The sequence below is a fragment of the Capsella rubella genome, unplaced genomic scaffold (assembly GCF_000375325.1).
Source record: "Capsella rubella cultivar Monte Gargano unplaced genomic scaffold, Caprub1_0 scaffold_5, whole genome shotgun sequence".
NCBI lineage: Eukaryota > Viridiplantae > Streptophyta > Magnoliopsida > Brassicales > Brassicaceae > Capsella > Capsella rubella.
The window spans coordinates 10394149-10420100 of record NW_006238919.1 but is presented as its reverse complement, the minus strand read 5'-3'; the positions used below and the strand labels follow the sequence as shown (position 1 = coordinate 10420100).

General features: G+C 38.7%; 7 protein-coding genes across 8 annotated transcripts; 3 read left to right on the top strand and 4 right to left on the bottom strand.

Annotated features, from left to right (window-relative positions):
• Positions 1-277: 277 nt before the first annotated feature.
• LOC17885138 (F-box/kelch-repeat protein At5g49000) lies at positions 278-1718 on the top strand. Its single transcript, XM_023783219.1, has one exon. It carries the CDS (start codon positions 967-969, stop codon positions 1606-1608), a length of 642 nt encoding a protein of 213 aa, XP_023638987.1. The 5' UTR covers positions 278-966; the 3' UTR covers positions 1609-1718.
• A 1449-nt stretch (positions 1719-3167) lies between these two features.
• On the top strand, positions 3168-6602 carry LOC17887087 (probable glutamate carboxypeptidase AMP1). The gene is made up of 10 exons (XM_006290604.2): positions 3168-4306; positions 4550-4792; positions 4888-5040; positions 5152-5214; positions 5331-5418; positions 5526-5609; positions 5728-5816; positions 5891-6004; positions 6082-6222; positions 6305-6602. Exons 1-10 carry the CDS (start codon positions 3308-3310, stop codon positions 6467-6469), a joined length of 2139 nt encoding a protein of 712 aa, XP_006290666.1. The 5' UTR covers positions 3168-3307; the 3' UTR covers positions 6470-6602.
• An 816-nt stretch (positions 6603-7418) lies between these two features.
• On the bottom strand, positions 7419-9844 carry LOC17884841 (CDT1-like protein b). Its single transcript, XM_006290899.2, has 7 exons — positions 9637-9844; positions 9406-9525; positions 8982-9213; positions 8229-8882; positions 7934-8090; positions 7752-7842; positions 7419-7663 (listed from the first exon to the last, which is right to left on the bottom strand). The coding sequence occupies exons 1-7, from the start codon at positions 9792-9794 to the stop codon at positions 7582-7584; spliced, it is 1494 nt and encodes a 497-aa protein (XP_006290961.1). The 5' UTR covers positions 9795-9844; the 3' UTR covers positions 7419-7581.
• Positions 9845-11337: 1493 nt separating this feature from the next.
• On the top strand, positions 11338-13082 carry LOC17886549 (probable inorganic phosphate transporter 1-7). The gene has a single exon (XM_006292661.2). The coding sequence runs from the start codon at positions 11364-11366 to the stop codon at positions 12972-12974; it is 1611 nt and encodes a 536-aa protein (XP_006292723.1). The 5' UTR covers positions 11338-11363; the 3' UTR covers positions 12975-13082.
• A 389-nt stretch (positions 13083-13471) lies between these two features.
• LOC17885381 (probable arabinose 5-phosphate isomerase) lies at positions 13472-15049 on the bottom strand. Its single transcript, XM_006290295.2, has 3 exons — positions 14262-15049; positions 13905-14128; positions 13472-13823 (listed from the first exon to the last, which is right to left on the bottom strand). The coding sequence occupies exons 1-3, from the start codon at positions 14943-14945 to the stop codon at positions 13667-13669; spliced, it is 1065 nt and encodes a 354-aa protein (XP_006290357.2). The 5' UTR covers positions 14946-15049; the 3' UTR covers positions 13472-13666.
• A 411-nt stretch (positions 15050-15460) lies between these two features.
• LOC17886111 (2-methylisoborneol synthase) lies at positions 15461-17075 on the bottom strand. The gene is made up of 2 exons (XM_006291787.2): positions 16253-17075; positions 15461-15849 (listed from the first exon to the last, which is right to left on the bottom strand). Coding segments are annotated over exons 1-2 (633 nt in total). The 5' UTR covers positions 16885-17075; the 3' UTR covers positions 15461-15848.
• Positions 17076-17614: 539 nt separating this feature from the next.
• Positions 17615-25392, bottom strand: LOC17886345 (structural maintenance of chromosomes protein 1). 2 transcript variants are annotated; one of them, XM_023782212.1, is made up of 19 exons: positions 24755-25392; positions 24344-24580; positions 23988-24221; positions 23591-23829; positions 22981-23247; positions 22590-22860; positions 22048-22172; positions 21746-21855; positions 21553-21660; positions 21337-21476; positions 21113-21202; positions 20822-21030; positions 20304-20473; positions 19622-19731; positions 19168-19544; positions 18673-18924; positions 18049-18276; positions 17855-17937; positions 17615-17764 (listed from the first exon to the last, which is right to left on the bottom strand). In XM_023782212.1, the coding sequence occupies exons 1-18, from the start codon at positions 25193-25195 to the stop codon at positions 17889-17891; spliced, it is 3657 nt and encodes a 1218-aa protein (XP_023637980.1). In that variant the 5' UTR covers positions 25196-25392; the 3' UTR covers positions 17615-17764; positions 17855-17888. The 2 variants fall into 2 exon arrangements, with proteins under 2 accessions (XP_023637980.1, XP_023637979.1); XM_023782211.1 differs by having other exon boundaries at positions 17615-17937.
• Between the last annotated feature and the right edge of the window lie 560 nt (positions 25393-25952).

Here is a 25952-nt window from a genome sequence, read left to right as displayed (position 1 = left end):
TAAATTTTAGGTACACGTGATTATTTTTCTTAGAGATTACAATATTAAAAAGTAAGCAAAAATAAAATAATACACTAACAAAGTTTTGTTTTTCTTTCTTTTTGTTTCAGCAAAACTTAAATACACAAGGAAACTGAAAATGCAAAATTTAAGAAATGAGATTATGGTCAATAAAAAATCTCTTGTCAATTAGTATTAAAAAAGTTTGGAAGAAAGTGAACTCACCACATTATATGAAACGTTTCTGTTTTACAATTCTCTAAAATCTATATTGAAGTCCATAATTGAATTAGTCCTCTTGCAGTTTTGTGGACTACATTATCCCGCGCAAATAGTAGAGCTGACTCTTGTGGTCAACGTCACCATCCCTAAATCTATGTATCAAATTCTCCTCTGCACTAGTGGTACGCGAACCAAGCTCATTCAATGTCGTCCACACAGAACAAGATGATGTCTACCGAGCAGCCCTCTCTTCCGGTTCCGGTGCTCTTACCTTTGCCACAACCTAGTACCCCTAACGAGTCACTTCCCGATGATTTGCTGTTGAGCTGCTTCGCACGTGTCTCGAGATTGTACTACCCAACTCTCTCTTTAGTATCCAAGAGGTTCCGATCACTCATTACTTCACCGGAGCTTTACAAGATCCGATCGCTCTTAGGCCACACATAGATCTGTCTCTATGTGTGCTTTCAGTACTATAATGGGATTCATGGCCCAAACACACGTTGGTTCACTCTCTGCCGCAAACCTGATCAATCCTTTAGCAAGAAGAAGAAGAAGAAGAAGAAGTCAAGTGGGTATGTCTTTGCTACACTCCAAATTCCCAATTATCCTCCTGTGCGCTCCTCGAATCTAGTGGCCGTTGGTTCTAATATCTACAACGTTGGCGGATCCATTTACAATGCGCCTTTGTCTAAAGTCTCGGTCTTGGATTGTCGGTGTCACACGTGTCGAGAGGGCCCGAGTATGCAGGTGGAACGGTATTGGTCAGCGGTGAACGTTCTTGATGAAAAGATATATGTAGCAGGAGGGTGTAAAGAATACAATTCCTCAAAATGGATGGAGGTCTTCGATCCAAAAACGCAAAGTTGGGAGCATGTGTTGAGCCCTCTCAGGGAGAGATGTGGAAGTCACGTATGGAGGAGCGCGGTGCTTGACGAAGAAATCTACATGTATGGAACTTGGGGTGTGGCTTACAAGCCAAATGCAAATAGGTGGAAAGCTTTAGAAGAGGTTTGTTTGGAATTAGGATGGTTAGAGAATCCTGATTGTGTGATAGATAACATATTATATTGTTATAGTGAGTCTCATGGGATAAGATGGTACGACTCTAGGATAAGGTACTGGATACGTTTGAAAGGTTTGGATGGGTTGCTGCCAATGTTTGCTAAATCTGGTTATGTCAAATTGGAGAATTATGGTGGGAAGATGGCGTTTTTGTGGGATAAGTATCTGCCTTCCAGTGGAGACAAGGAGATTTGGTGTGCGGTGATTGCGCTTCAGAGACGCAACTTTGAAGAGATGTGGGGAAAAGTGGAGTGGCTTGATGCTGTGCTTACAGTGCCTTTCTCTTATGAATTCGTGTCAGCTCTTGTTGCTACCGTATGATTTGCAAAAACATACAACTTGAGTGTGGTGAACTTTTTGGTTTAATGGGCTCTTATAGAGGCTTGCTTCCCCCCTACTCTCTATTTTTATAATATCATTCAGTGTGGACTTTTGTTGGGGTTCAATCTATTGTTAGGCCCAATAATAATACAAAAAGGTGGGCGTTATTACAAATCTGATGGATGTCCTCACTCCTCTCCTAGCTTAAAATTGATGATACTCTCCAAGACTCTCAAACCCATCCATTAAACTGAACTCTTGTTTTCATTATTTCCAATATAAATGGTTTCCTTTGTGCAGTTGTAAACAGAGAGAACTGAACTGACCATTACCTGTCAAAGATGCACCACTTGCAAGTTGAGTGCTTCGGAGCAGTGGAGCATATACTTCTTAAAATGCCTCTGTAAACATAACAAAAGTCTGTTTAGTAGATTGTTTCAATTTTTCTACGAGAAGTTCACTTAATTGGTAATGGGTGAGTAAGGCATTAATAGACTTTACAAAATCTGCTAGAGTGTTGTAGGGGCTACACGGGATGATGTTTGCTTAGATATTTGGAATATGATTGAACAACATAGTATTTTCTTTGTTGTGTACCAGATTTGTTTGTTTGTTTTTTTAGGGAATGACAAGTTTCGTCTACCAGATTTAAAGTAGCCTATTGTCTAAACCCAACACTAGCAATGTCCCTAAAATATTTTGTCCGAATGATGATGATGACTAGTTGGATCATTATCTTTATGAAGGTGTACTGCAAAAGATACGTTGAAGGACCCATTTAGATTTGTTCTCCCACGTTAGTGCTGTCAAATATCTAAATTTATTATACCCCAATCATTCCCTCAATTCCCACGATGCTCTTCCAAGAACAACATCAACTTATAAATTTTGTTGATAAGTTTTTTTTTTTTCCCCCTAGTGAAATAGTTACCTGAACATAGTGTGATCTAAACCTAGGTGGTAAATAAAACTTATGGATGTGGGTGGTATTTATACTTAGATAGTCTTGCTAAAGTTTCTTCTATTTGTCCATCAAACATAGGAAAAAAAGATAGTTAACCAACTTGTAAACAATGTCAAAAATAAAAATGATCTAGTATTTGGAGCTAATGCAGCAGCCAAACCCCATGTTCTTGCTAACCAGTCGATCTCACTTTTTTTTTCAGCTTCAGTTTCTAACCTCGTGCCTTTTCTTGTCCTTGAGTGTTGCCTCCACTTTAAATAATTAATGACAAAGACAATAGAAAACAAAAATTAAGGAAAATCATATGATAATCACAATGGAATATGTCAAGTATTGTTTGACCCCAATACATCATTGAGTAGTTGAGTCCTTTAAAAATAATTAAGAAAAAATAAACAGAAAATGAAACTTAAAAAATAAAAAAAATAGTAGTATCACCCACTACTAAAATAAACAAAGCAATATATACTCTTGTGGGGGAAAAAAGTATAAACTCATTTTTAAAATTTCGACTTTAAAGCTTTGTACTTTCAAAATTCAATTTCTCGTAACTACGCAAAAAAAAAAAAAAACCGGTCATTTAAAGTAGATTAATAACCGAGTTTGACAAAGACAATAACACGAAGAACGGAACAAGACAAAAGTCAGGAAAAGAAAAAAAAAAACAGACGACACTTACTTTGGCTCCACTTACTAAAAACAATTTGATACACACACTCTCTCTCTCTCTGTGCAATGTCACAGCCGCCTCTCACCACCACCAGACCTACCGTCGCCGGAATGTCAATATTCCCTTTCCGACATCAACCACCACCGCTCTGTGCTTTCCTCTTCATCATTGTCCTCTTTGTTGCCACTTTCTACACTCTCCATCACCCAAACGCTACTCCTCCTTCTCTCTTCTCTCGAAATTCCCACAATGCCCTCGGTCTCCGCCGCCTTTTCCTCTCCTCCGCTTCCAACGCCACCATCTCCTCTTACCTCCGCGATTTGACCCGCCATCCTCACCTCGCTGGAACTGAACCCTCTTTAGACACTCTCCACTACGTCTTAAATCATTTCCAAAGCCTCGGACTTGACACCCATGTCGCAGACTACGAGGCTCTCTTGTCTTATCCTACGCACATCTCCGTCACGGCACGTTTTAGCAACACGACGACTATGGAGTTTGACTTAAACGACGCTCCAGGAGATTCTTCATCTTCCTCCTCTCCGGTGGTTAGGCCTTACCATGCTTATTCTCCATCTGGGTCGGCGCAGGGTAACGTGGTGTTCGTGAATCACGGCGAGGAGAGAGACTACGTTGCGCTTGAGTCGGTCGGAGTGAGCGTTAAAGGGTGTGTGGTTTTAGTGAGGAAAGGCGAAAACTTGGGAAGAGGAGGAATTGTGAAGATAGCAGAGACTAAAGGTGCACTGGGAGTGCTAATATACGCAGAGAACGACGGTGGTGGATTCGGCGGTATTGAGAGAGGTACGGTCATGAGAGGAATCGGAGATCCGGTTAGTCCCGGTTGGCCCGGAGTCGTCGGAGGAGAAAAGCTGAGCTTGGATGATGACTTGGTCACTCGGAGGTTTCCAAAAATCCAATCTTTGCCTTTGTCTCGTCGAAATGCTGAGATCCTTTTGGCTTCTCTGGGAGGCGCTAGAGCTCCGGTGGTGTGGCGTAATTCGGGTCGGGTTGGATCGGGTCAACGGGTTGGACCTGGACGGACCGTTGTTAACATGACGTTTCAGGTTCTCTGGAAATTTCGTATTTCCGTTATGTTTTCTTGGTTTTGACTTTTGTAAATTTCCGTTATATTCCTTCACTATGTGATTTAGTTTCCTTTTAAAACGTTTTTGTCTAAAATTAGACCTGAATTGAGATTTTTTACAACTGTAGCTCAATTTGTTTTTTTTTTTTCTTTTTTTTGGGATTTGATTTTAGTTGAAAAGTGGGATTTTTTAGCTCATTTGAATTATTTTTTTGAACTTAAGGGGGAGATGAAAATGAAGAAAATCCACAATGTTGTGGTAACAATAAGAGGGAGTGAAGAAGCGGATCGGTATGTGATACTTGGGAACCATAGAGACGCATGGACATATGGAGCTGTTGATCCAAACAGTGGAACTTCTGCTTTACTTGACATTAGCCGACGTTTCTCTCTTTTGCTTAAATCTGGTTGGAGACCTCGTAGGACCATTCTCCTTTGTAGCTGGGATGCAGAAGAATTCGGAATGGTTTGTCATCAGTTACTTCGTAAAAGATGAATGCATCTATTTGATGGATTATTCACTAAACCACTTTTGTCTCTTTTTTCTTGTTTGTCTTATAGATTGGATCAACTGAATGGGTTGAAGAAAATGTTCTTTACTTAGGTGCAAGTGCTGTGGCTTATCTTAATGTAGATTGTGCGGTCCAAGGCTCTGGGTTTTTTGCTGGTGCAACTCCTCAATTAGACGGTCTTCTTCTAGAAGCCTTGAAGCTGGTAATACTACTAATAATGGGAGCATTCTCAAACATTGTGAAATCTTTTGTGGTTTACTCTGCCGAGAAATGTCTTTTTGTCTCTGGTATTCATTCATCTTCGTGTGGTCAGGTACAGGATCCTGATGTAGTAGGCTTGACAGTGGAAGATACATTTAGGTCTCAGAATAGCATTGTGAGTAGACTATCCTTCAAAGAGCTCATACATGGTTTTTTTGCTTCTTCAGATTTTACGTTTGTCATTGTAATGTAAAAAACTAAAAACTATGCAATGTTTTGATGTGACTGCAGATACAGAGGCTAAGTAGAGTAGATTCTGATTTTTCTGGTTTTCTTCATCATGCCGGGATACCATCTATAGACATGTACTATGGAGCAGGTAAAATCAGAACTTGATTCCTTTTAAGCCTTGGAAAATATTCCAGAATGTAATGTTCTAAATGCAAGTAATATACCAATAATGTATGTTGTTTATCCTTGTCTCAGATTATCCTGTCTATCACACCGCATTTGACTCCTATGATTGGATGATCCACAATGCAGATCCATTGTTTCACCGCCATGTTGCTAGTAAAGCTTTTCTACTTCTCTCTTTCTATCTAATATTATTTTTTAGTCCTTTGTTCTGTTTTTTTCATGGATGCTATAAAGAGAATTAACTCTCTTCTTTGCTTTCTATATTTCTCAGTGGCTGGAATTTGGGGGCTTTTAGGAATTCTCTTGGCTGATGAGCCAATCATACCATTCGACTACACCTCCTATGCAGGACAATTACAGGTATGTACTTTTACTTACTCTTTATATACGTAGGATGGAAGGAAACTGAGTTTTTGTTTTGTGCCATGGTTCAGGCGCATCGAGATACATTGAGCAAGCTCTTAGAAAGGAAAGTTTCTGTTGATCCCTTAAGCATGGCGATACAAGAGTTCGCTTTGGTTGCCAAAAAAGCCGCAGATGAAGCAAAGGTTTCTAATGGTTTTTGCCAACTAATGTTTCTCTTTTTGGTCTAACTTATATATATGTTTTGGCGGTTGATTTGCAGAAATTCAAGGAGAAATCATATAGCAAAGATGATGTTGCAGCAGCAGCGAAGAGAAGAGAGCTAAATGACAGGTTGATGCTTGCCGAAAGAGGGTTTTTGGATGCACAAGGGATCAAAGGGAAGGAATGGTTCAAGCATCTTGTGAGTAACATTAACTTCTTTTCAATTATATTTCACCAAATTTTCAAATCTCATGTGATCTTGTTTGTGTGTTTATGCATAGGTGTATGGACCGGCGGCTGAACCAGAGAGCAAGCTAGGATTTTTCCCGGGAATAGCAGATGCGATTGCGATAGACGCATCAGAAGGAGTAATTGAGCATGAGATATGGAGAGTATCAAGAGCAATACAGAGAGCAAGCAAAGCTCTTAAAGGAGGGTTCACATGAAAAAATCTAGAGACTTCTCTTTTGTGTATATAGTGTGACTGTAGAGTAGATTGTAGTAGAATAACGCCTTATGAACTTAACACTATAATCTAATCATATTCAACACTTTCATGACTAATATCAACTTCTTTAATTTGTTTATAAGAATCTTAGGTTTAATATCAACAACTTTAAATTATCATGGCAAAGAACAAATCCTTTCTTAAAAGTAATAAAGAAAGAATAACCACCATGTAAGCTACTTTATTTATCATTGTAAAGGCTTATAATTATAATGGGGAACTCTTATCAACTTTCCAATGTAGTGTTCCATGGGGTTTCATTTGTTCCTCTATCTTCTCCACTATTAACTACTTTTAAAGTGCTCAGCTTTACCACAAATCTACCAAGATTTCCAAATTCTTAAATATGTCGTTTCGTTTTTGTTCATTACTTTACTTTAAGTCACTTATGCTTTCATCCACCAAATTGTTGTTGATCATCATGAATCCTTAAACTATGCATCTTAAGTGGATGACGTTTGACAAAAATTTAGACATGTGAAGTTAAATCTAAAGAACATCAACATACCAACTGCCACTAGCTCATTCATCATCTTTTTAACAATCCAATCCAATTACTTTTTTAGATGAAGTAGAATCTTTTCTTTCATTAGTGGATGGTCCTTTACTTTTCCCTTCAAACGTTTCTCTATCTATCTTCTCAGATGCCAATGATTGGACAGTGATGACTGTGTTTTCCTTTGGTTTTTGATCCTTAGCTTTAGTACTTATCTTCCAAATTTAGTCTCAAAGATTTTTGATTCAAAGAAGATCTAACGACGAACCTCGATCCCTTGCCAATCTTCTTACACAATCAGTCTCAAACACTCTTTTCTTTGAGAGTCAAATTTACATCCACCATCGACTATTACACTTCTTGTTCTCATATGTAGTAGAATTTAGCATCATTAAATGAAGTTTTGTCTCGAATTCAAAACATGTTATTATGTTTATAAATGAATATTACAAGTTTATTGGTTGAAGCAGCTTAGAAAGAAGCTACTTTGTGAAGAATAATGATGATTGAGCTAAGAGGATAATAACGCAAAAACATTCAGTTTTATGAGTTTTTCAGTAGACAATTGAAATGTCCTGTGAAGTTGCTTCTTCAAGTTTTGCACGTACTGTTTCAGCAGCCAACATTTTATCGATGCTGCAAAAAGCAAAAGATGTACATACAAATATTAGTGCCTCAAGAAGCAAAAAGATCATAGTCATTTTTGGTGGAACATAGTACTCACCGAACAAGAACATACTCAGAAGATGCTTTTGTTTCAGTGATCCAATCCGGAACTAATTGCAACATCAAACTTAATTGTTCCTCCACTTCCCCTGGGAATTCAAACAAACAAAGAAACTGTGAGCCTGTGAAGGAATAAGAGACAGAGGAATTATCAAAAAATACGATGTTAATTATCCCTACTTCTATCGGTTATATGGATTTGGCTTGCAATAATCTTGTGAAGAAGCTCCTCCTTCGTGATGACCGCTTGCTTTGTTGAGTGAAACAATTTATGAATCAAATTAACAAGCTGTGGTAAATTTTCCTTCTCGAGTTCAGTCTTTGGTCTCTCTTTCATCTGCAAGACACACACAATGGTAGTAAGTAAGGATGGCTGTTTCAACACGGTTTGCAACTGAAATCAAATCAATCCATTCATACAATCAGCCGGAAAAAATGTGAAAGCAAAATGGTAGCAAGGGAAAGCATCACTTACTGACTGAAGAAGACCATCTTCATCAGCAACATCATCAGCTTCAAAGTTGATTCCTTTACTGATCTCATCTGTCACAGTTGCGTCATCCTCAAGAGTGTCAAAGTTCAGACTGCGAGATGGACCCTTTACTGACTGAAGGCGGCTATCTTCATCAGAGGCATCATCAGCTTCATCATAAGATTCGTTACCGATGTCAGCTTTCACAAATGCATCTTCCTCAAAACTATCAAAATTCAGACTGCGGGATGGACCCTTTGCCAAACTATTTGTTGATCTAACAGATTTACCATCAACACCACCATCTGGAGTAAACTCAATGCATCTTTTAGATAGCTGCAATGTTGGTGTAGCACTCATGACCCGGATTGGTGTGGACAAGTCTTTGGAGGGAGTGGATAAATCTTTGACAGGGGTTTGAACTATACTCGACTCTATGTGTGATAATAAGCCTTCTTTAGTTCCATCTGATAAAGTCAAATCTGAAATCACTGTGTTGTTGACTATTTCTTCTTCTTGCTCCATCTCCTCCATATGAACATCAAACCCTCCAACTTCAAGTTTAGGTGCTCCTAAGCCGACACTTACTGTATCTGAATAACTATCCCTTCTGGGGGAATTAAACGGTTCAGGAAGCAGTTCTTTGGGAATATCGTCCTGAATACAGATAACAGAAGATAAATAACCAAATCAGATGTAAAAGCATTTCTCCAAAAGCTACAACTACAGTATCGATAAGGGAAGCCTAATAGGTACCTTAGGATGAGCTTTGTAAAAATCAACAAGCTTTGAGTGGAACAGCTTCCTAAGTTCCATGTATTTAGTTCCACAAGTTTTGTTGTCAAGCACAATTGCGTCGGTATTTAAGTTAACGTGAAGACTAGGTTTCATACAACAAGTGTCTTCAACAGACTTTAGAACTCTCTTAAGCTCGATGGCTTCTGGATAAATATGCTTCATCTGAGCCAAATGATCATAAGAGAATATCCTGGACACCCACATTGACCAAACAAAATTAATCAAATACAATCAAACAAAAGACACACATTAGATAGATCAGATGCATCAAAAGTTCAATCCTTTAAATCCTCAAGATCCACCAGGCTCTGTTGAATTGGCAATCTCCAAACCAAAAATAAAAAGAGAGAGAGAAAGAGCTAGTAAAAGTCAATAGCTTTACCGATTAGTGAGATACTCAATCTTGGGACATATGTTGGCAAATGTCGTCAAAGAACCCTTCAATTTAAGCAACCTAATTGCAGTGTCCAACCCATTGAAAAATACCTCCAGAATCTCGAATCTGTAAATCCCAACAACAACAACAAAAATCAATAAAAATTGAAAACCTAAAAAGAGTCCAACTTTAAGAACACTGTATGAACTAATCAATCAATCAATCAATCAATCTCACCTTTCGGGTAATTTGACAACGATTTCAGGTTTTGGGGACGAAGAAAAGATCTGTCTTTTAACGAGTTTGTTAGGAGTCTTGGTAGAGAACAGCAACTCCGGGTTCGACGACTCCGAGACCATAGCTTGCTTCACTGATTCGATTCCAGAAGAGCTCATTGCTGAGAGGTTAGGGAAGTGAAGGAGTCAGAGTCAAAGGGAGAGAGAGAGAGAGCAACGGCTAGTGTAAATTAGGGTTTTTAAGGTGAACAAGAGGTGGAAGAAGAAAGGTGCAAAATTTGCCACGTCACTAAACCGATTCTAAACGTTGGTTCCCGCTAATTTCCTTGCTCTCTCTTGTTACTTGTATATTTTTCTCTATTATTTTACAAAGTAACTATGGTTAAATACAATGTATTATATTCTACTAATGTTAATCCCTACAAAAATAATGTATGAAAAGGGATCAAGAATATTAAAACGAATAAAACTTCAATTCTCTACTATTTATGATCACAATAATTATCTTGCGACTGTTAAAGTTTTGTATTCTCTTACAAATTCAGCACTAAATTCGGATAAATTACCAAAAAAAAAAAAATTAACAGCTCATGTGTCCGAATATTATTTTTCTTCACCTAAGAATATACGAAAATTAATACTTAAAACGACTTTTTTTGTAACCATGTGTGACTCTTTAAAATATGGAAAAAGACAGTAAAACAAAAAGGAAAATTATAACCGCAAAACAGAAGAACCAAATGTGTGTCCTAAAACAAGGAAAGAAAAGGTGGAGAACAGAAGAAGTAGTCAAAGGAGAAGCAAACGACGTCGTTGTCAGAAGAATATACCACAAGAATATGTCAAACTAAAACAGAAACAAAAAAATATATGATCACGTATAAGTAGGCCGTTCCCGACGCTGCCTCTCTTTCATTTCACAACCCATTTCTTATGTCTCCTTCTTACATTTTCTGAAACCAAGCATCAAAACACATATTATCTTATCTCTTCTTTCTCTTCCTCTGAGACAATCCTACACATAAGAGATTGTTTTGCGAGAAAGTAAGCTAAATAAAATACTCTTTCTGTAAGTTTCTTCTTTCATTGTTATGTTACTTTTATGATTTGTTGTTTGAATGAGACAAGTGAGGTTATATATGCAACCGTTTGGTTCTTTGTTTTTGTTTAATTCTGTTACCGCAATCTCTTACTAGATTAGAGATATACAAGAACTTTACGAAATTGTTGATGATACGTTTTTTTGGTGTATGTGTGGTATTGTGTAGTGTCTATTATGCTTTCGTAAACATTCTTTCTTGGATCATTTTTTTCCGGCAAAATTACATTGAAAGGGTTTCCTTGTCGTTGAGCTTGGTTTGTCTTGTCATGGAGATTTTACGGAATGATTAAATTTTCTTGTCGGTCTGCGTCACCATCTTACTTAGCTTCGTGCCCCTTTTTCAGTTCCACGCGTAACAAGTCAACCTTTGCACATACTCCAAAAAGACACTAAAATTTTGATGAATCTCTTTTCTATATTTATTTTTTCTGTTATAAAATCTTGGAAATTGTTAAGTCTTTGTTCCACCATTGTTATAACAGTTATGACGAATTCGTAAAACATTTTTGAAATGCTAATAGTTCTCTTTCTACTAATTAATAAAATGTGTGGGGAACAGGCTTATGAGTTATGATGCTGATTGTGTTTTCTCAAAATTAACACAGGGAATAAAGAGAAAGAGAGCAATGGCAGGAGATCAACTAAACGTGCTAAATGCACTCGACGTTGCCAAAACGCAATGGTACCATTTCACGGCGATTATCATCGCCGGTATGGGATTCTTCACCGACGCTTACGATCTTTTTTGTATCTCCCTCGTCACTAAGCTTCTTGGTCGCATTTACTACCACGTGGACGGCGCAGAGAAGCCCGGAACGCTGCCTCCAAACGTCTCCGCTGCGGTGAACGGAGTCGCTTTTTGTGGTACACTCGCCGGCCAGCTCTTTTTTGGCTGGCTTGGTGACAAACTCGGGAGGAAAAAAGTTTACGGCATGACCCTCATGGTCATGGTCCTTTGCTCCGTCGCCTCCGGTCTATCCTTTGGGAGTGACCCTAAAACAGTGATGACCACGCTCTGTTTCTTCCGGTTCTGGCTTGGTTTCGGCATTGGTGGTGATTATCCGTTATCCGCCACGATTATGTCCGAATACGCCAATAAAAAGACCCGTGGTGCTTTCATAGCCGCGGTTTTTGCTATGCAAGGGTTTGGAATCTTGACCGGGGGGATTTTTGCCATCATTGTGGCTGCGGCTTTCGAGGCTAAGTTTCCATCTCCAGCATATCAAGTTGATGCCTTGGCATCTACGGTTCCTCAGGCAGATTACGTGTGGCGGATCATTCTGATGGTGGGAGCTTTACCAGCGGCAATGACGTATTACTCGAGGTCGAAGATGCCTGAGACCGCACGGTACACGGCTCTTGTGGCTAAGGATGCGAAACTAGCGGCGTCGAACATGTCTAAGGTTTTGCAAGTGGAGATCGAAGCAGACCAGCAGAAAAGTGAAGATAAGTCCAATTCATTCGGCTTGTTCTCCAAGGAATTCATGAAACGCCATGGCCTACACTTGCTCGGAACCACAAGCACATGGTTCCTACTCGACATTGCCTTCTACAGTCAGAACCTTTTCCAGAAAGATATTTTCAGCGCGATCGGATGGATCCCTCCGGCACAGACAATGAATGCGATTCAAGAGGTTTTCAAGATCGCACGTGCACAAACCCTAATCGCCATGTGCAGCACGGTACCCGGTTACTGGTTCACTGTGGCCTTCATCGACGTGATTGGTAGATTCGCGATACAGATGATGGGTTTCTTCTTCATGACCGTCTTTATGTTCGCTCTCGCCATTCCTTACGACCACTGGACTCACAAGGATAACAGAATCGGATTTGTGGCAATGTACTCTTTAACATTCTTCTTCGCAAACTTTGGACCCAATGCAACAACTTTCGTCGTGCCCGCTGAGATCTTCCCGGCTAGGTTTAGATCAACCTGCCATGGAATTTCCGCAGCGTCTGGAAAGTTAGGAGCAATGGTTGGTGCGTTTGGTTTCTTGTACTTAGCGCAAAGTCCTGACAAGAACAAGACAGAGCATGGATATCCTCCGGGCATTGGAGTCAAGAACTCGCTCATTGTTTTGGGTGTGGTTAATCTTTTGGGGATGGTTTTTACACTGTTGGTTCCTGAATCTAAAGGAAAGTCTCTCGAGGAAATGTCCGGTGAGAACGAGCAACATGATGAAATCAGCAGCACCAGCAACAACAACAGTAACAATACGGCGCCAGCCACTGCATAGAGATTCTAAAAGACTTTGTTTTTTTAATATTTTTCTCTCTACCTCTCTTTCCTTCTTCAGATTTCTTCTCACAAGCTACTCAAATTTGTTCTTTATACTTATTATTGATCGTTAAATGCAATAGGATCTAATTCTCTTACATATCTGTTCTGGTTTGGTTTTAGAATTTTTAGAACCGCTTTCTGATGTTCTTTATGAAAAATGAAAATAGAGTAAACGGAAAGCTCATATGATGTAACTGTGTTTCGATACTGAACTAGAGAAGAAATGTTTGTAGTCTCAAACATCCAAACAGTAACACCAAGCAAAATTGTGTAATAGTGGTCTGCAAAACAAAAACTGCATTGTTTCAGTTTCTTTAGCCAAACTCTGTTCAATCAAACACAACCACTGCATTTTCATTTTGATAAATGGTCTCATCAGAATGGTACTAAGCGCTGTCTGACAATAGGAAAGACGTTGCAGTTAGCTTCATAAGGTGTATATGACAGAAAGAGTAGAAGAAAATGATGGTAAGATAAGACAAAGATACAAGTATTTTCTTATACTCTCTATACATATCTTTTGAGTAAATGATGGACATTACATGAAGTACAACTAGACACAATACAATTCACTGGCTGTGAATATGGAAATACACCAATATTAAAAGAATCAACTATATAAAACTTGGTATAGAGGCGCTTTCGTGTTCAGAGACCAGCTGAAACTAAACCATGCAATGTTACAATTCCAATCAAGGTGTTGTCATCATTGACCACAGGTAGAAACTGTACAGGCGAAGGTGGTGACTCCATTTTCTTCATAGCTTCGACTGCCATTGTTTCCGGTCCAATTGTTCTAGGCTTCCTGTTTCAACAAATGATTCAAAATCATCAAAACATACACTAACCAACGTTCATAGGATAAGAAAAGCAGAGCCTTCCTCACCTGTTGCACATTTCTCCAACACTGAGTTTGAAGATTGCTTCTCCACTTGCCTTGAGAGTCCGGCGAAGATCTCCATCTGTGAATGTACCGATCAAGCGATGATGTTCATCAACCACAAGCAAACATCCACATCCTTTGCTGGTCAGCTCCACTAGTTGATCCATTATCAAGTCTCCTTCTTTGCACACAGGAAGCTCTTCTTGCTTTTTCATTACATCTCTCACCTACAAACACATCTAATAGATTCATATTCATCCCCATTGTTGAATTGATCACTTGGAATATTTATAAACCAAACCTACATATTCTTAAGCTTATCTATGACCAAATCAGAATACTTAGATAATCGAACCAAACCTTGAAGATTAAGCTCTTGCCGATCCTACCGGCGGGATGATTAGATGCATACTCCTCCTTGGAAAGATTTCTGGCCGCCATGAGAGCAACGGCGATGGTATCACCAAACACCATCTGGATCGCCGTAGACGTCACGGGAGCGAGATTAAACGGACACAATTCTCTCTGAAGAGGCAAATGCACATTCATATCACAAACAGCAGCAAGTGGATTCCCAGAAACAGAGGTAAGAGACACCAAAAAGGCTCCTTTAGCTCTAGCGCAAGGGACAAGACGGAGAAGCTCCTCAGTGGCGCCAGATTTGCTGAAGAAAACGAGAACATCTCGAGGAGAAAGGGCGCCAATGTCTCCATGAAGCGCATCGAGAGGGGAGAGGAAAGAGGAACGGAAGCTGAGAGAGACGAGCGTTTGGGAAACCTTGTTGGCGACGAAAGCGGATTTACCGACGCCGGTGAAGAAGACGGTGCCGGCGGTGGAGAGGAGAATGCGTGAGAAATCTAGGGTTTGGGAGAGATCGAGATGTTTGAAAAAGTGATTGAGAAGATCTTGCTGAGATGTGAAGAGGTTGAGGAGATTCTCGCGGGAGATCTCTTGATGATGTTGGTGGTGGCTGGCTCCGCCATTTTTGAGGGAATTGTGATCGATTGATGAGAAATCCAGGGATGTCGGTGGAAGAGATCCCATTGTTGGATCTCCGAGGGAACCTTTGATTGCTTTGTGCTGCGAGAGGGAGAGATAGAGAGATCTCCTAGAGTGTATTAATGGCGACGGAGGGCAAATTTGTAATTTCCCGAGTTATTTCGTTCTCGTGATCGGTGGTAATTACAGCGAAGGTGTGTATAATTAGTTCAGATCTTTTTTCGTTGCAAAATTTAAATACTACTATTACGGCCGAAACTATAAAGGTGTTCCAACAAATGTTTGGTTCGGTTTTGGTTTTAAATTCATTTCTGATCCGGTTTAAACTCTATCTTATTTTGGTTTTACAATTTATTTCATAGTTTAAAATCATCTCTTTCTATTGAATGTGTTTTGAGTTCCATCGTCCATTGTGTTGTATAGAAGTTGATCTATTCTAAGAAAAGAAGAAAACAACTAGAGATGGAACTTGTAAGGGATCAAGAATAGGAATTAGATGACTTCAAATATATTTCCTCCTCTTTTTAGCTATTGTTATTAAAAATCAGCTTCGAGTCAGGTAATAAGAAGAATGGCCTTCATACAAAGAAATGTTTTTTTCTTAATAAACCCCAAAAGATGTTTAATCTGTATAGAAGACTCTATAGATTAAAACCTAGACAAACACGTGCTAATACAGAATTATAGGTACATAAACAAAGTTTTTAAAAACATAAGTGAGACAAGTGTTATTGTGTGTCATTAGTATCACCCTGATCCCTGAAACAACAACTTACTACAAATCTACTGTGAATCTTTGGGGTGGTCTCTGATCATCTCTGGTTTTGATCAAAAGAAGTGAGAAATGAGAAAAGTCACTGTTTTTTTTAACGTTTCAGAGGTAACTACGTAAGGTTCCAACATCTCCATCATCGAGTGAGTAAACTGGACATCAACCCAGCAAGCTCATCTGCACAAAACGTAACCAAATTCTAGTTACAGTTTTCCAACCAAAAAGACGGAACAGAGAGATAAAGCTGCCTATAATGGACAGATAGATTCCAAGATCTATGGCTTAATCAATACACACATACCTTTAGACCAATACACGAATCTAATAAAACTAGTAAGGCCAAACAACTTAGTTTTGCTTCAAACTAGTAAGGTCTCATGACAATTTAGCAAATATCCAAACCAACAGAAGAATCTTGTCTCCATTATCAGTTATGGGCAAAAACTATCAAAATTGTAGAATTGATCTAAAGATCGTTGGATTGAGGCAGAGCTAAGATCCCTAGAGACACTCTACTCTAGTATCCCTTGAATTGCGTTAAGGGACTATATGATTAATCGAGAGGGATGAACATACATACCATCCGGAGGTGCCGGGTCGGTTTCCGGTGGATCTCGGATCGGTCCGGACCCTCTCATACCCGCCCGATTTGGGACGTCCGGTCTGTCCATAACCGAAATATCCCTGCCGTGGCAGTTCCTGGTTCAAATTCGGATTCAGATCTCTAACTCGAGAAGAGTCAAGTCCAGGTTTCTCATCTTTCCGAACAAAACCAGGCCTAAGATGCGGCGGCACGAACTTATCAGGTTTCGGGGACATGGAGATCAACGGAGCAGGAGCAGGCACGTCCTGGACTTTCTCGCATTCAGGAGTCCGAAGTGGAAATGAAAGCGAGGAGCCAGGTCCGGTATGACCCAAAGGACGAAGAGAGATCTGATTCGGATCTGGATCAGAGGTGGCTTGATCCGGAATCCTCGGAGCTGGAGAGAGCGGAGGCGTGGTAATGGAGACAGGGGAGGGAGATCTCAGAGGTTTGGGGGAAGGTTTGGTGAGGACGAGCATACGGCCATTGGAACGAGCGACGGAGGAATAAGAAGCGGGGGAGGAGGTGGAAGAGTACGGAGAAGAGGAAGAAGAAGAAGGAGGAGGATCTTTGTGGAGGATGTGGTTGAAGTTGATTGAGGCGTATTTGTTATTGGCTCTTGCCGCCATTCAATTTTTTTGTTTTCTGCTTCGAATGATCGAATTTTCTATCTCTCTGTAAGCTTCTTCTAATGCTAGATTTTGTGGGATGAAACAAGGAAGAAGAAGAAGAAGAAGCAGAAGAGAGGAAGAACTAAGAATAAATGAATGATTGATTGATGTATCTCTCTGTTTTTGTTTTTTTTTTTTTTTTTTTTCTCTTTGCTTCCTCCTCCCTCCTCTGGTTTCTTTATTTAATTTAATTTTGTTTTTTTGAAATTTGAGATTACTTTTTTAATGATTACGACGAAGAGGACAAGGGAAAAAAGAAGACGCAAGTGATGTCACTCCTAGGCATCTGACACGTAGCTATCCAATTTTTTTAATTAGTTGGAAAATAAGACATACATCAATTACGGACTAATTCTGAAGCTCAGTTACATCTTATCCGTTAATATATGATTACGAGTTTTAATATTAAGATTATACTGTACATACCTAAATCTTGAGTCTGAAAAGTCAAACCTCTTCAATTTCTAGCTTTGTCTGTGTTAAGCCCAATAGGATTCATGGCTGATTTATACTCTACGATCTTTCTTTTAAAGTCGATGGGACGACATATATGGCTTTTGATTATTTTGATTTTGATTCCTTGTCCAAATTAAAGAAACTTTTTGTTTCACTTCGTCTCCTTGTGAAAAAAAGAAAAAATACGTAGTCTCCAAAACGTATTTCCAAATATATACGGACGTCAACTAGATCCAAACTAAGATAAACAAGAGTTTCTAATATCAAATTTTGAAAATGGTCCACATTTTCTACAGTGTCAGATCTTTGAAGGTCCTATGCCGGCATCAAATCGCAAATAATTAACCATACTACTGTGAAAATTACCTTTCAACATTGTATGCTACAGATTTAAAAAAAAAAAAAAAAACTAGAAATCATAACACCATTCAGTACTTGCTATATATACAAAGTTAGGGTTTATTATACTTACCTAAACCCTACAACCTCGAGGGTTGTCGAACCAATCACGATTCTTCGTATCCCCTAAGGTCAAATGACATTGTACTCGAGCAACTGCAAATGAATCACCAACGAGTTTTTCTCAGATATTATTCTAAATTTTGCTGGTACCCATGAAAAAATAAGTAGACACTTTGTAAAGAAGACTGATATAGAAATCCTCACCTCCTCTCCGTGTCTCTGTAAACTCCAACCAGAGCTTCCGCCTTGTCATAGAAGCTGTCCTTGAGAGATATTACAATGCTTTGGAAGCCATTCCCATCCTCTGCATCCTGGTTGTCACGTGCTGCTTGGCATGACTTGCTACGAATGAATTTAGCAACTTTTGCCACGTTTAAATTATCAAGAGCAGCATCCACTTCATCAAGTATGAAAAAGGGTGAAGGCCTATAGCTGAAACATAAAAAGGATTACAGCAACATAAACTTCATCAATACCTCAGAACAACCGACCATGGTTTACATCCTTTGCAAAACAACTACTGTATTTACACAACCGGTGGCCAAATCTCAGATCATAAAGAAAATAAAACTGACTTTGAAGATATGGGTATTTTACTAGGAACAGGAAACCTAAAACGATGTCAGTTCCAGTACAAAACCAAAGTTTGTTGCTAAGGAGTCCGATAAATCTGATTGGTTCCAGAGACAAATTACAAATTTCATGTGCAAAGATCAACATCTGCTAGTCTAATTTCCATAGGTGAGACTATTAGAGATTAATCAATATATACCTACAAACTCACTGTTAACATTGAAACAAACTGGATATCTAGGACACTGAGGATACCTGTGGATGGAGAAGAGCAAAGCCAAGGCCGCAACTGTTTTCTCTCCTCCAGAGAGCTGCTCCATATCACGAAATCGCTTTGTTGGGGGCATTGTAGTATACTTTATACCATGTAGAAATGGATCATCCTCATTTTCTAAGTTTAGATAAGCAGTCCCACCCAGTGGATGCGTATTACTCTTGGTTAGTTGCTTATAAATCTTGTCAATGTTGCTAGCAATGTGGTTGAAAGCTTCCATAAATAGCTCATACCTGCACAACAATTTGAAATGAGCAGAAGAAGCCATAATGGAATATATGAATTTAGTTTGCAAAAACTGAAGTGTTCTTTGTACATGTGCATGTGTGCACACATTTGTGTGCATTGTATCCAAACAGTAACTTTGTCAGTTAATATTCACAGAACTAGAAGTCTTGAATCTTCAGTCGTTGATATTTGGTAACAATGTTCTTTGAAGCTCTAAAGATCATTTTAGAAGAGTCATTTTGAGTTACCTCTTCTGCTTCACAGTATTATAGGCATCCGCTACTTGCTTCTCCTCTTTCCTGGCCGCTTCAAACTCCTGGCTTACTTGTTTTTCTTTCTCTTGTATAGCCTCATACTGGTCAAGCGCTCTCAAGTTTGGAGCTGTTCTCTCAATCTCTGATGTCTTAGATTCTATTTTCTGCCTAAATTCCGCCTCCACTTTTTCACGAGCAGATGGTCTCCGTTCATGGAGATAAGCTCCATCCAACTCATTAAAGTCAATCTGTGGCCCATCTGAGTCGTCTTCTTCCATCGCATCTGATAAAACAGGAAGGGTAATATGTTCGAGCTCACACTTCTCAATTATTTCCTGTTTCTGCGAGATCAGCTGCGAGATTTGAGTTTCCTGATAGCATATGGAAGCTTTAGTGAATCTATACTCAGACATAACAGATCTTTAGATTTGATGAATCTTCATTGTACCTTCGAATGTATTTGACGAATGACCTTGGTTAGGCTTGTTGTTGCTTGAGAAGCCTGCTTTTTCCAATCCAGGATTTCCTTCTCATACTCCTCCGACTTTTGTTTGCACTCTGCAAGCAAGAGCATTAGATAGCACACCTCTGAGAAACAAGATACCAGTGCAGGCTTTTTGTTCGGCAAAAAACATTAGACAGATAAGGTGATAATCAAATTATATGGTTCTGTAACTTATGCTTGTACAAGCAAAAGCCAAGGAAGAGAATCATACTAAATCTTCACATCAACTATCTGTCAGCCTCGAGTATTTTTATCTTATGTATGATAGCTTTCTTTCTGAATTAGATTAAGATGTAGCGTAACCACACATTTACACAAGATGTCGAGGAGATCAAGTAATGCAAACAGAAAATTGGTAGAAAAAGGCATCTAAAGACATATAACCCCTACAAGAATAAGAAAATTCCATTTTTGAATATATCATCCAGTAACAGGGAACCAACATAAGGCCAAAAATATAGCTGAAGTAAACTCAGATCAGATATAGACAATGTACTTTTACTATCATGTTAATATTTGCTACGAATGAAATCCTCAAATTGACAACTCAAAAGGACACTGAGTTTGAAGAAAAGCATAGAACTGAAAAGGCCATCAGATTTATGTAAAAATAGAATCAACATACCTCCTATTTCCATCTTCCAATTGTTAATTTCATTAGTAATTCTTTCTGCTGTCTCCTTCCTTTCAGACATCGTCTTCTGTATACCTTCTAAATCAGTTTCCAAAGAACTGATAGAAGACTCTAGCTTTCGAATTCGTGACCCCACATCTCGGTTTTGCTCATATTCCAGCCTGGAATTTGATAAAGAGATACTCATGAACCAATTAAATTACTACTTTACTCTTATTGTACAAAGTTACAAACTCAAGCTCCATACAATAGAAAGCAGTATTCCAACTCAGCCAACCAGTTAGCATGTAGCAGCGTTTTCTAACACAGGTTTTTACAGGCAACAGGACACTGACCCTTACACACATCGTGTTTAGTTTTACCAGAAAAAGGGATGCGAGTTGACTTCAGAATCAGAGCTATATGTTAGCACAGAAATGGGCAAAAAAATCGAAAGTGACTAACACTGTATATGTGAAGTTTGACTAGATCTGATATGTAAACAGAAAAACAGAGCAGAAGAGACATACTGGTATTTTAACTTAGCAAGCTGGTTACTCAGGCCCAGCCTTTCTTCAGCCTCCAATGTAGCATTCTTCAGCTGAGTATCTTCATATTCGCGTATGTTTTCAACCCCAACAGACTGGCTAAAATCCTTATAGATACGATCAACAATCTCATTGATTCTTTTCTCCAACTTCTTCATTTCTGTAATTCTCTTATCGACCTGATTTTTTGCCTACAATAGATACCAACAGCATTCAGTCATTACTGTCATCAGGTTTTAACTCTACCAAATATCAGAAAAGATAGACAATTGCCTTCAAGACTTCAGGTTCGATGCGTTTAATTTCTTCAATAATAATCCCCTTCTCCTGCTCAAGCTGTGGAAGTTTATCTTTGATGCTTTTCTGTTAAAAAAATCGCCAATTAGTATTTAGATAAAATTTGTCCTAATGTATGGCATTCTTATCCAATCAGTGTTCCCTTGACAAGTAAGATATATGAGACCCACTCATCTTGGGAAAGATAAGCTGGTTGTTACCTTCTCAATTTCTGCATACTGAATCTTTTTCTCAAGTCCACTTATTTTTCCCAATATTTCAGACTCCTTCATCTGCATTTCTCGAATCGATCCAATATTTTCTAACTGTAGTTCATAATCTTCTTTCTGTTTCTTCAATCCTGCATAAACGAATGTTGGCTCTAAGACACTAAATCAGAAGTGAAGAGGCTTTAACCCAGCTGGTGACAAACCAACCTTCAATTTTCTTATCATCCCATTTATTAGACTTAGCTTCCATTCCACCACTGGTACCACCAGTCATTGTGCCCGACTTTGTGAGTAATATACCATCAACAGTCACAACTAAAAATAATAGAAATCAGAATACATAAAAAGTAAAGCCAACTTTAGTGCAAGTATATGAGTAAAGAAAGTAACAGGAACATACCTTTAAATCTCTCTCCGGTCCAGCTAAGAACCTTGGCTTCTTCAAGTTCGTCGCAGACGAGAGTATTTCCAACAGCAAAGAGGACCGCATTCTCCAATTCGGGATCGAACGTGGAGTAGTTAAGGACCAAAATACATAATTTAGAAACCTGACGTAAACCTTTCTATACTTCTCAATCCTTGGTTTAATAGATTAAAATATTTTAAGCTACCAACACTACGCACGCAATGATTTGAATCTAAAAAATGAGAAATTATCAATGCAGGCAACCTTAAATCACTCTACTTATTTGCAAAGGATATTGGATAACATCGAACACCAGCTTTGCTGTGCCACCCAAATTTCTCAATCTTTCAAAGACTGGCTTAACACGTACTGACTGAAGAGGAATAAATGTCATAGGAGGAAGCCTTTGCTCTTTTAAGTACTGCAAAGTGCAAATAAATAAAAAGAAATTAATTTCACCCCATACCTAGAGTATTGGTAAAAAATCCTGGTAAACATTTACGTCCTATTTGCTTAATAGCAAGGTAGAAAAAGCTTTGAAAAGTCACATTGAAGCCAAGTTACATAGAATGGGGGTTTTTAATTATAGGAATGAAGTCTGCATGGAGATGGTTACAGCATTAATATGAATTGATCATTTAAGAGGGTGGTAGAGCTTAAAGCATCACTAAGTGGTGGTAGTGTTTCTAGCATCATTAATTTGTTGGCATAGGCCAGTACGTAGTAATATGGTAAAGAATATCTTACCCTACTGTTACTGAAACTATAATTGTCAGCAGAGAAGAGATAGAAATTACGTATTATTAACTAACAACTTGCATATGATTAACATAAGTACCTTGATGCAGTCCTTTCCCGTGTTTTCATCTTCTACAACTACTGCGTCCATAAATCTTCCCATAGCAACAGTGACAGCAAGGTTATACTTCTTCCGATTTGGCCGACAAAGATCAGTCATCCGACCATGAACTCCTTGAAAAAGACGCTTGAGAGACTCAACAGCCTGTGTTAGCCGACTATCTCGCTCATTTTCATACCTTTCAGCTGTTAAATCACTTAACTTTTCTTCTACTTCCGTGATTTTAGTCTTCAACTTTTCGAAGACATTCCTGCTCATCATATAAGCAGGTTAAAAAAACTTGCTGCAATGTGCTGAATTTTTAGGATATTACAACACAAGTAAATCATCCAATGCTAGATAATCTAGTGAGTAGAGGTCATATACTAACTTGGCATCTCGATGCCTTTCTTGCAGTGCACGTAACTCCTTTTTCAGACTATTTGTTTCATTCTTATATTCCAAAGAAGATTCTTCAATCTCTTTTTGCCTGGATTCAAATCCCTTAATTTGTTCATCAAGATCATTCTCTCTATTTATTAGTTGCTGGTAATTTTCTTCCAGATTTTTCAATGCTTCGAGATCAGTATCATGTTGCCTCTTCAGAACCTCGTACTCATCTCTTAGCTTAATGGTTTTCATCCCAGCTTCTTCTTTTCTGAGACAAACCACATTGATAAACATAAGGGTAAATCGATTAGAAAACAAATGAATTCATAAGGATTCAAAAGGTTGAATAAGCATTGTAGATGGTGAACCTAGAAGAAAATGCATATTACAAAAGTTACAACAACAGCACCAAAATTAGCGCCTGTAAACAACCAGATATATGTCATTATGTCAAACAAAACTCTTAACTATTTGATTGCTTAGACTATTCTTCAGAGCATAGAATAACTGAATAAGTACTCGTACCCAACAATTCTTTCATTATACTTATAAAAAGACAGCAATGCTTCTGTCTACAAACAGAAATAAACCTATATTTCTTTCAAACTTACATTCGAAAATAATCTTGCAGTTGACTGTCAAGCATTGGGAGTTTTCCGCTGCTATCTTGTCTCTTCTTATTTAATATTTCCATTTTCTTATTCAGCTCCTTAATACTATCCTGCATCTGTTCAATTTCTTTGGAATGCTTCCCTTTTTCCTTTTTCCTTCTATCCACCTCCTTTCGATTGCTCTCAATTTTTGCTTTTATGCGAGCTTTCTCCTCCTTAAACCTCAGAAGCTCAGGTTGCTACTCACAGGAGAAGTACAAATATAAGTTACTCAAGTGAGGAAGTTAGTAAAATTCCAGAGGATAACACAACAATAGATTGTAAGAGATGTCTGGGAATGGTATATTTGGGATGGAAAATAGAATCTGTTAAACACAGATTTACAAGGGATACTCACAATTTTTCCAAGCCTCGAGCTTCGCTCAGCAATTTTCTTCTCACGTTGAGCAATTTCTTTCAGATACTTTGCTTGTTCTACCTTTCTCTTACCTGCTTCTCTTTCAAAATTTTCCAGCTCGCTCATGACATCTATACGATTGCTCTTTTCAGAATCAAGATCCTCGGTTGCCTTCTCTATATCATTTTCAATGTTATATAATTGCCATAGGAAGCGTTCTCTCTTCAGAGCTTTCTGCATGGCGTGAAGAAAGATTAACAAGAAGGTAGAAAAAATAGTTCACAACATAAATAATAAGCACTTCTCAAATAAATAGTTCAAGAAGGTAGAGAAAAACAGCAAAACCACATAAATACCAGTTCTTCCTGCAACCTTAGATGCTTCTCAGCTTCTTCCTTTTGTGCTTTCTTCAGCTTCTTCTCATTCCCTATAGTTTTCTTCTTCTGGTATATAAGAGCAGCTTTTTCTTCAGCGCTGGCCTTCTTTTCTTCTAGTTCATCATACTCTTTCTTAAGCTCCTCGGATCCAGAAATCTCCTCGAGGAGTCCAGTGAGTTCTTTTGGATTCTTGGAAGCAATAGATTCAACATCACCCTACATATTTGCGATGTCAGAAGTTAAATAAACCTAGTATCAAAAATCCAAGCCACAAAAATGGTAAAGCAGAACAAAACACGAAAATGGCATCAAACCACCAGACTCTTTCATAGATATAAAACAAAAATAGAATGAAAGAGTAAATTCTCGAAATTGGGAAGAAGAAACTACCTGAAAAACCAAGAAATTACGAGCCTTAACAAGTATCCCAAGAGATCGGAGCTTCCCATTGTACTCATCCAGATTCACAACCCTATTATCGATGCGGTACTCACTCCCACCAGCGCTAGTAATAGTACGTGTGAAATGGAGCTCTACTCCATCGTCCATCTGGTAAACGAGTCGAACAAAAGCTCTGCGACCTCTCTGTTCCTTGTCTCGATCATCAAAAGCGTAGATAAGATCCTTAAGCTGAGAACCACGAAGTTGACCGGTACGAACACCAAGGACGAAGCTAATAGCGTCCATTAGGTTAGATTTGCCGGCACCGTTGGGACCAATAATAGCAGTGAAGTCCTTGAAAGGACCAACCAGTTGATGACCCTTGTAAGATTTGAAATTCTCCATCTCAAGCTGCAGGATCTTCCCCGATGGGGTTTGTATGGAAGGCATGGCTGGGGGAGATCTCGAGTCGATTTCGGAGAAAGCAGCGGAATATGCAATTAGCCAAATTAGGGTTTGTTTGGAAGGTTGGGGTTAAGTTGGATTAGAAAATTGGCGGGAATTAAAAATTTTGAGAGGCAAAATCTCTTCTCTCTCAAGGGATTTCACAATTCATCTCTTCCCCTAAATCCGCAAGTCGAGGCCGAGAAGAGTTCACAGACTCGCAGTGCATATTTTATACAAGGGGCCTATGATACGGCGCCGTTTAAATGCTCTTGCCTTATGATACGACGTAGTTTCATTGATCTCGACTCTTGTTCTTTCTCTCTAGTAACTGTTTTGTTTTATCTTTTCAAAGTACTGTGGGTACAATATTTTTTTCCAAGAATATGATTTTTTCAAGGAAATACATATATTTATATATTCATCGATTTGTAGTTTTAAGGTTTTAGGAGAAACCTTTAGCTTAACCACTGAAGTCACTTTTCTTCTCCATGGGTCATAGTCAAGGCAACCAAAGGGGAGTTCGATCGTGTGGTTATTTCTGATTCTTGAAGTAACCTTCTCCGTAGCCAAGTGGTCTTTGCACGACAATACAGGGATACTGAAGGTCGTACGGTACGTGAAGTATGTATCAGAAGAATGTAGTAACATATCCAATTCCTTGCAATTGAGATTTGTTTAATTATCTGTTTAAACAGATTCGTTGAAGTTGTATTCGTGTTAGATATAACACGAGTAAAAATTTAGTAGCAGTGAGCCAGTG

What these genes read in the sequence shown, in the direction of transcription:
- LOC17885138 (XM_023783219.1), top strand. Translation starts at nt 967, where the DNA reads ATGCAGGTGGAACGGTATTGGTCAGCGGTGAACGTTCTTGATGAAAAG.
- LOC17887087 (XM_006290604.2), top strand. Translation starts at nt 3,308, where the DNA reads ATGTCACAGCCGCCTCTCACCACCACCAGACCTACCGTCGCCGGAATG. An exon ending in TTGTTAACATGACGTTTCAG is followed by an intron (nt 4,307 to 4,549) that starts GTTCTCTGGAAA and finishes TTTGAACTTAAG; the next exon opens with GGGGAGATGAAAATGAAGAA. An exon ending in GTTTCACCGCCATGTTGCTA is followed by an intron (nt 5,610 to 5,727) that starts GTAAAGCTTTTC and finishes TATATTTCTCAG; the next exon opens with TGGCTGGAATTTGGGGGCTT.
- LOC17884841 (XM_006290899.2), bottom strand. Translation starts at nt 9,794, where the DNA reads ATGAGCTCTTCTGGAATCGAATCAGTGAAGCAAGCTATGGTCTCGGAG. An exon ending in ATTGAGTATCTCACTAATCG is followed by an intron (nt 9,214 to 9,405) that starts GTAAAGCTATTG and finishes GTGGGTGTCCAG; the next exon opens with GATATTCTCTTATGATCATT. An exon ending in TCTGAGTATGTTCTTGTTCG is followed by an intron (nt 7,664 to 7,751) that starts GTGAGTACTATG and finishes TGCTTTTTGCAG; the next exon opens with CATCGATAAAATGTTGGCTG.
- LOC17886549 (XM_006292661.2), top strand. Translation starts at nt 11,364, where the DNA reads ATGGCAGGAGATCAACTAAACGTGCTAAATGCACTCGACGTTGCCAAA.
- LOC17885381 (XM_006290295.2), bottom strand. Translation starts at nt 14,945, where the DNA reads ATGGGATCTCTTCCACCGACATCCCTGGATTTCTCATCAATCGATCAC. An exon ending in GCAAGAGCTTAATCTTCAAG is followed by an intron (nt 14,129 to 14,261) that starts GTTTGGTTCGAT and finishes ATGTGTTTGTAG; the next exon opens with GTGAGAGATGTAATGAAAAA. An exon ending in GTTGGAGAAATGTGCAACAG is followed by an intron (nt 13,824 to 13,904) that starts GTGAGGAAGGCT and finishes TTGTTGAAACAG; the next exon opens with GAAGCCTAGAACAATTGGAC.
- LOC17886111 (XM_006291787.2), bottom strand. Translation starts at nt 16,884, where the DNA reads ATGGCGGCAAGAGCCAATAACAAATACGCCTCAATCAACTTCAACCAC.
- LOC17886345 (XM_023782211.1), bottom strand. Translation starts at nt 25,195, where the DNA reads ATGCCTTCCATACAAACCCCATCGGGGAAGATCCTGCAGCTTGAGATG. An exon ending in TAAGGTTGCAGGAAGAACTG is followed by an intron (nt 24,222 to 24,343) that starts GTATTTATGTGG and finishes CACGCCATGCAG; the next exon opens with AAAGCTCTGAAGAGAGAACG. An exon ending in AATACTGTGAAGCAGAAGAG is followed by an intron (nt 18,925 to 19,167) that starts GTAACTCAAAAT and finishes ATTGTTGTGCAG; the next exon opens with GTATGAGCTATTTATGGAAG.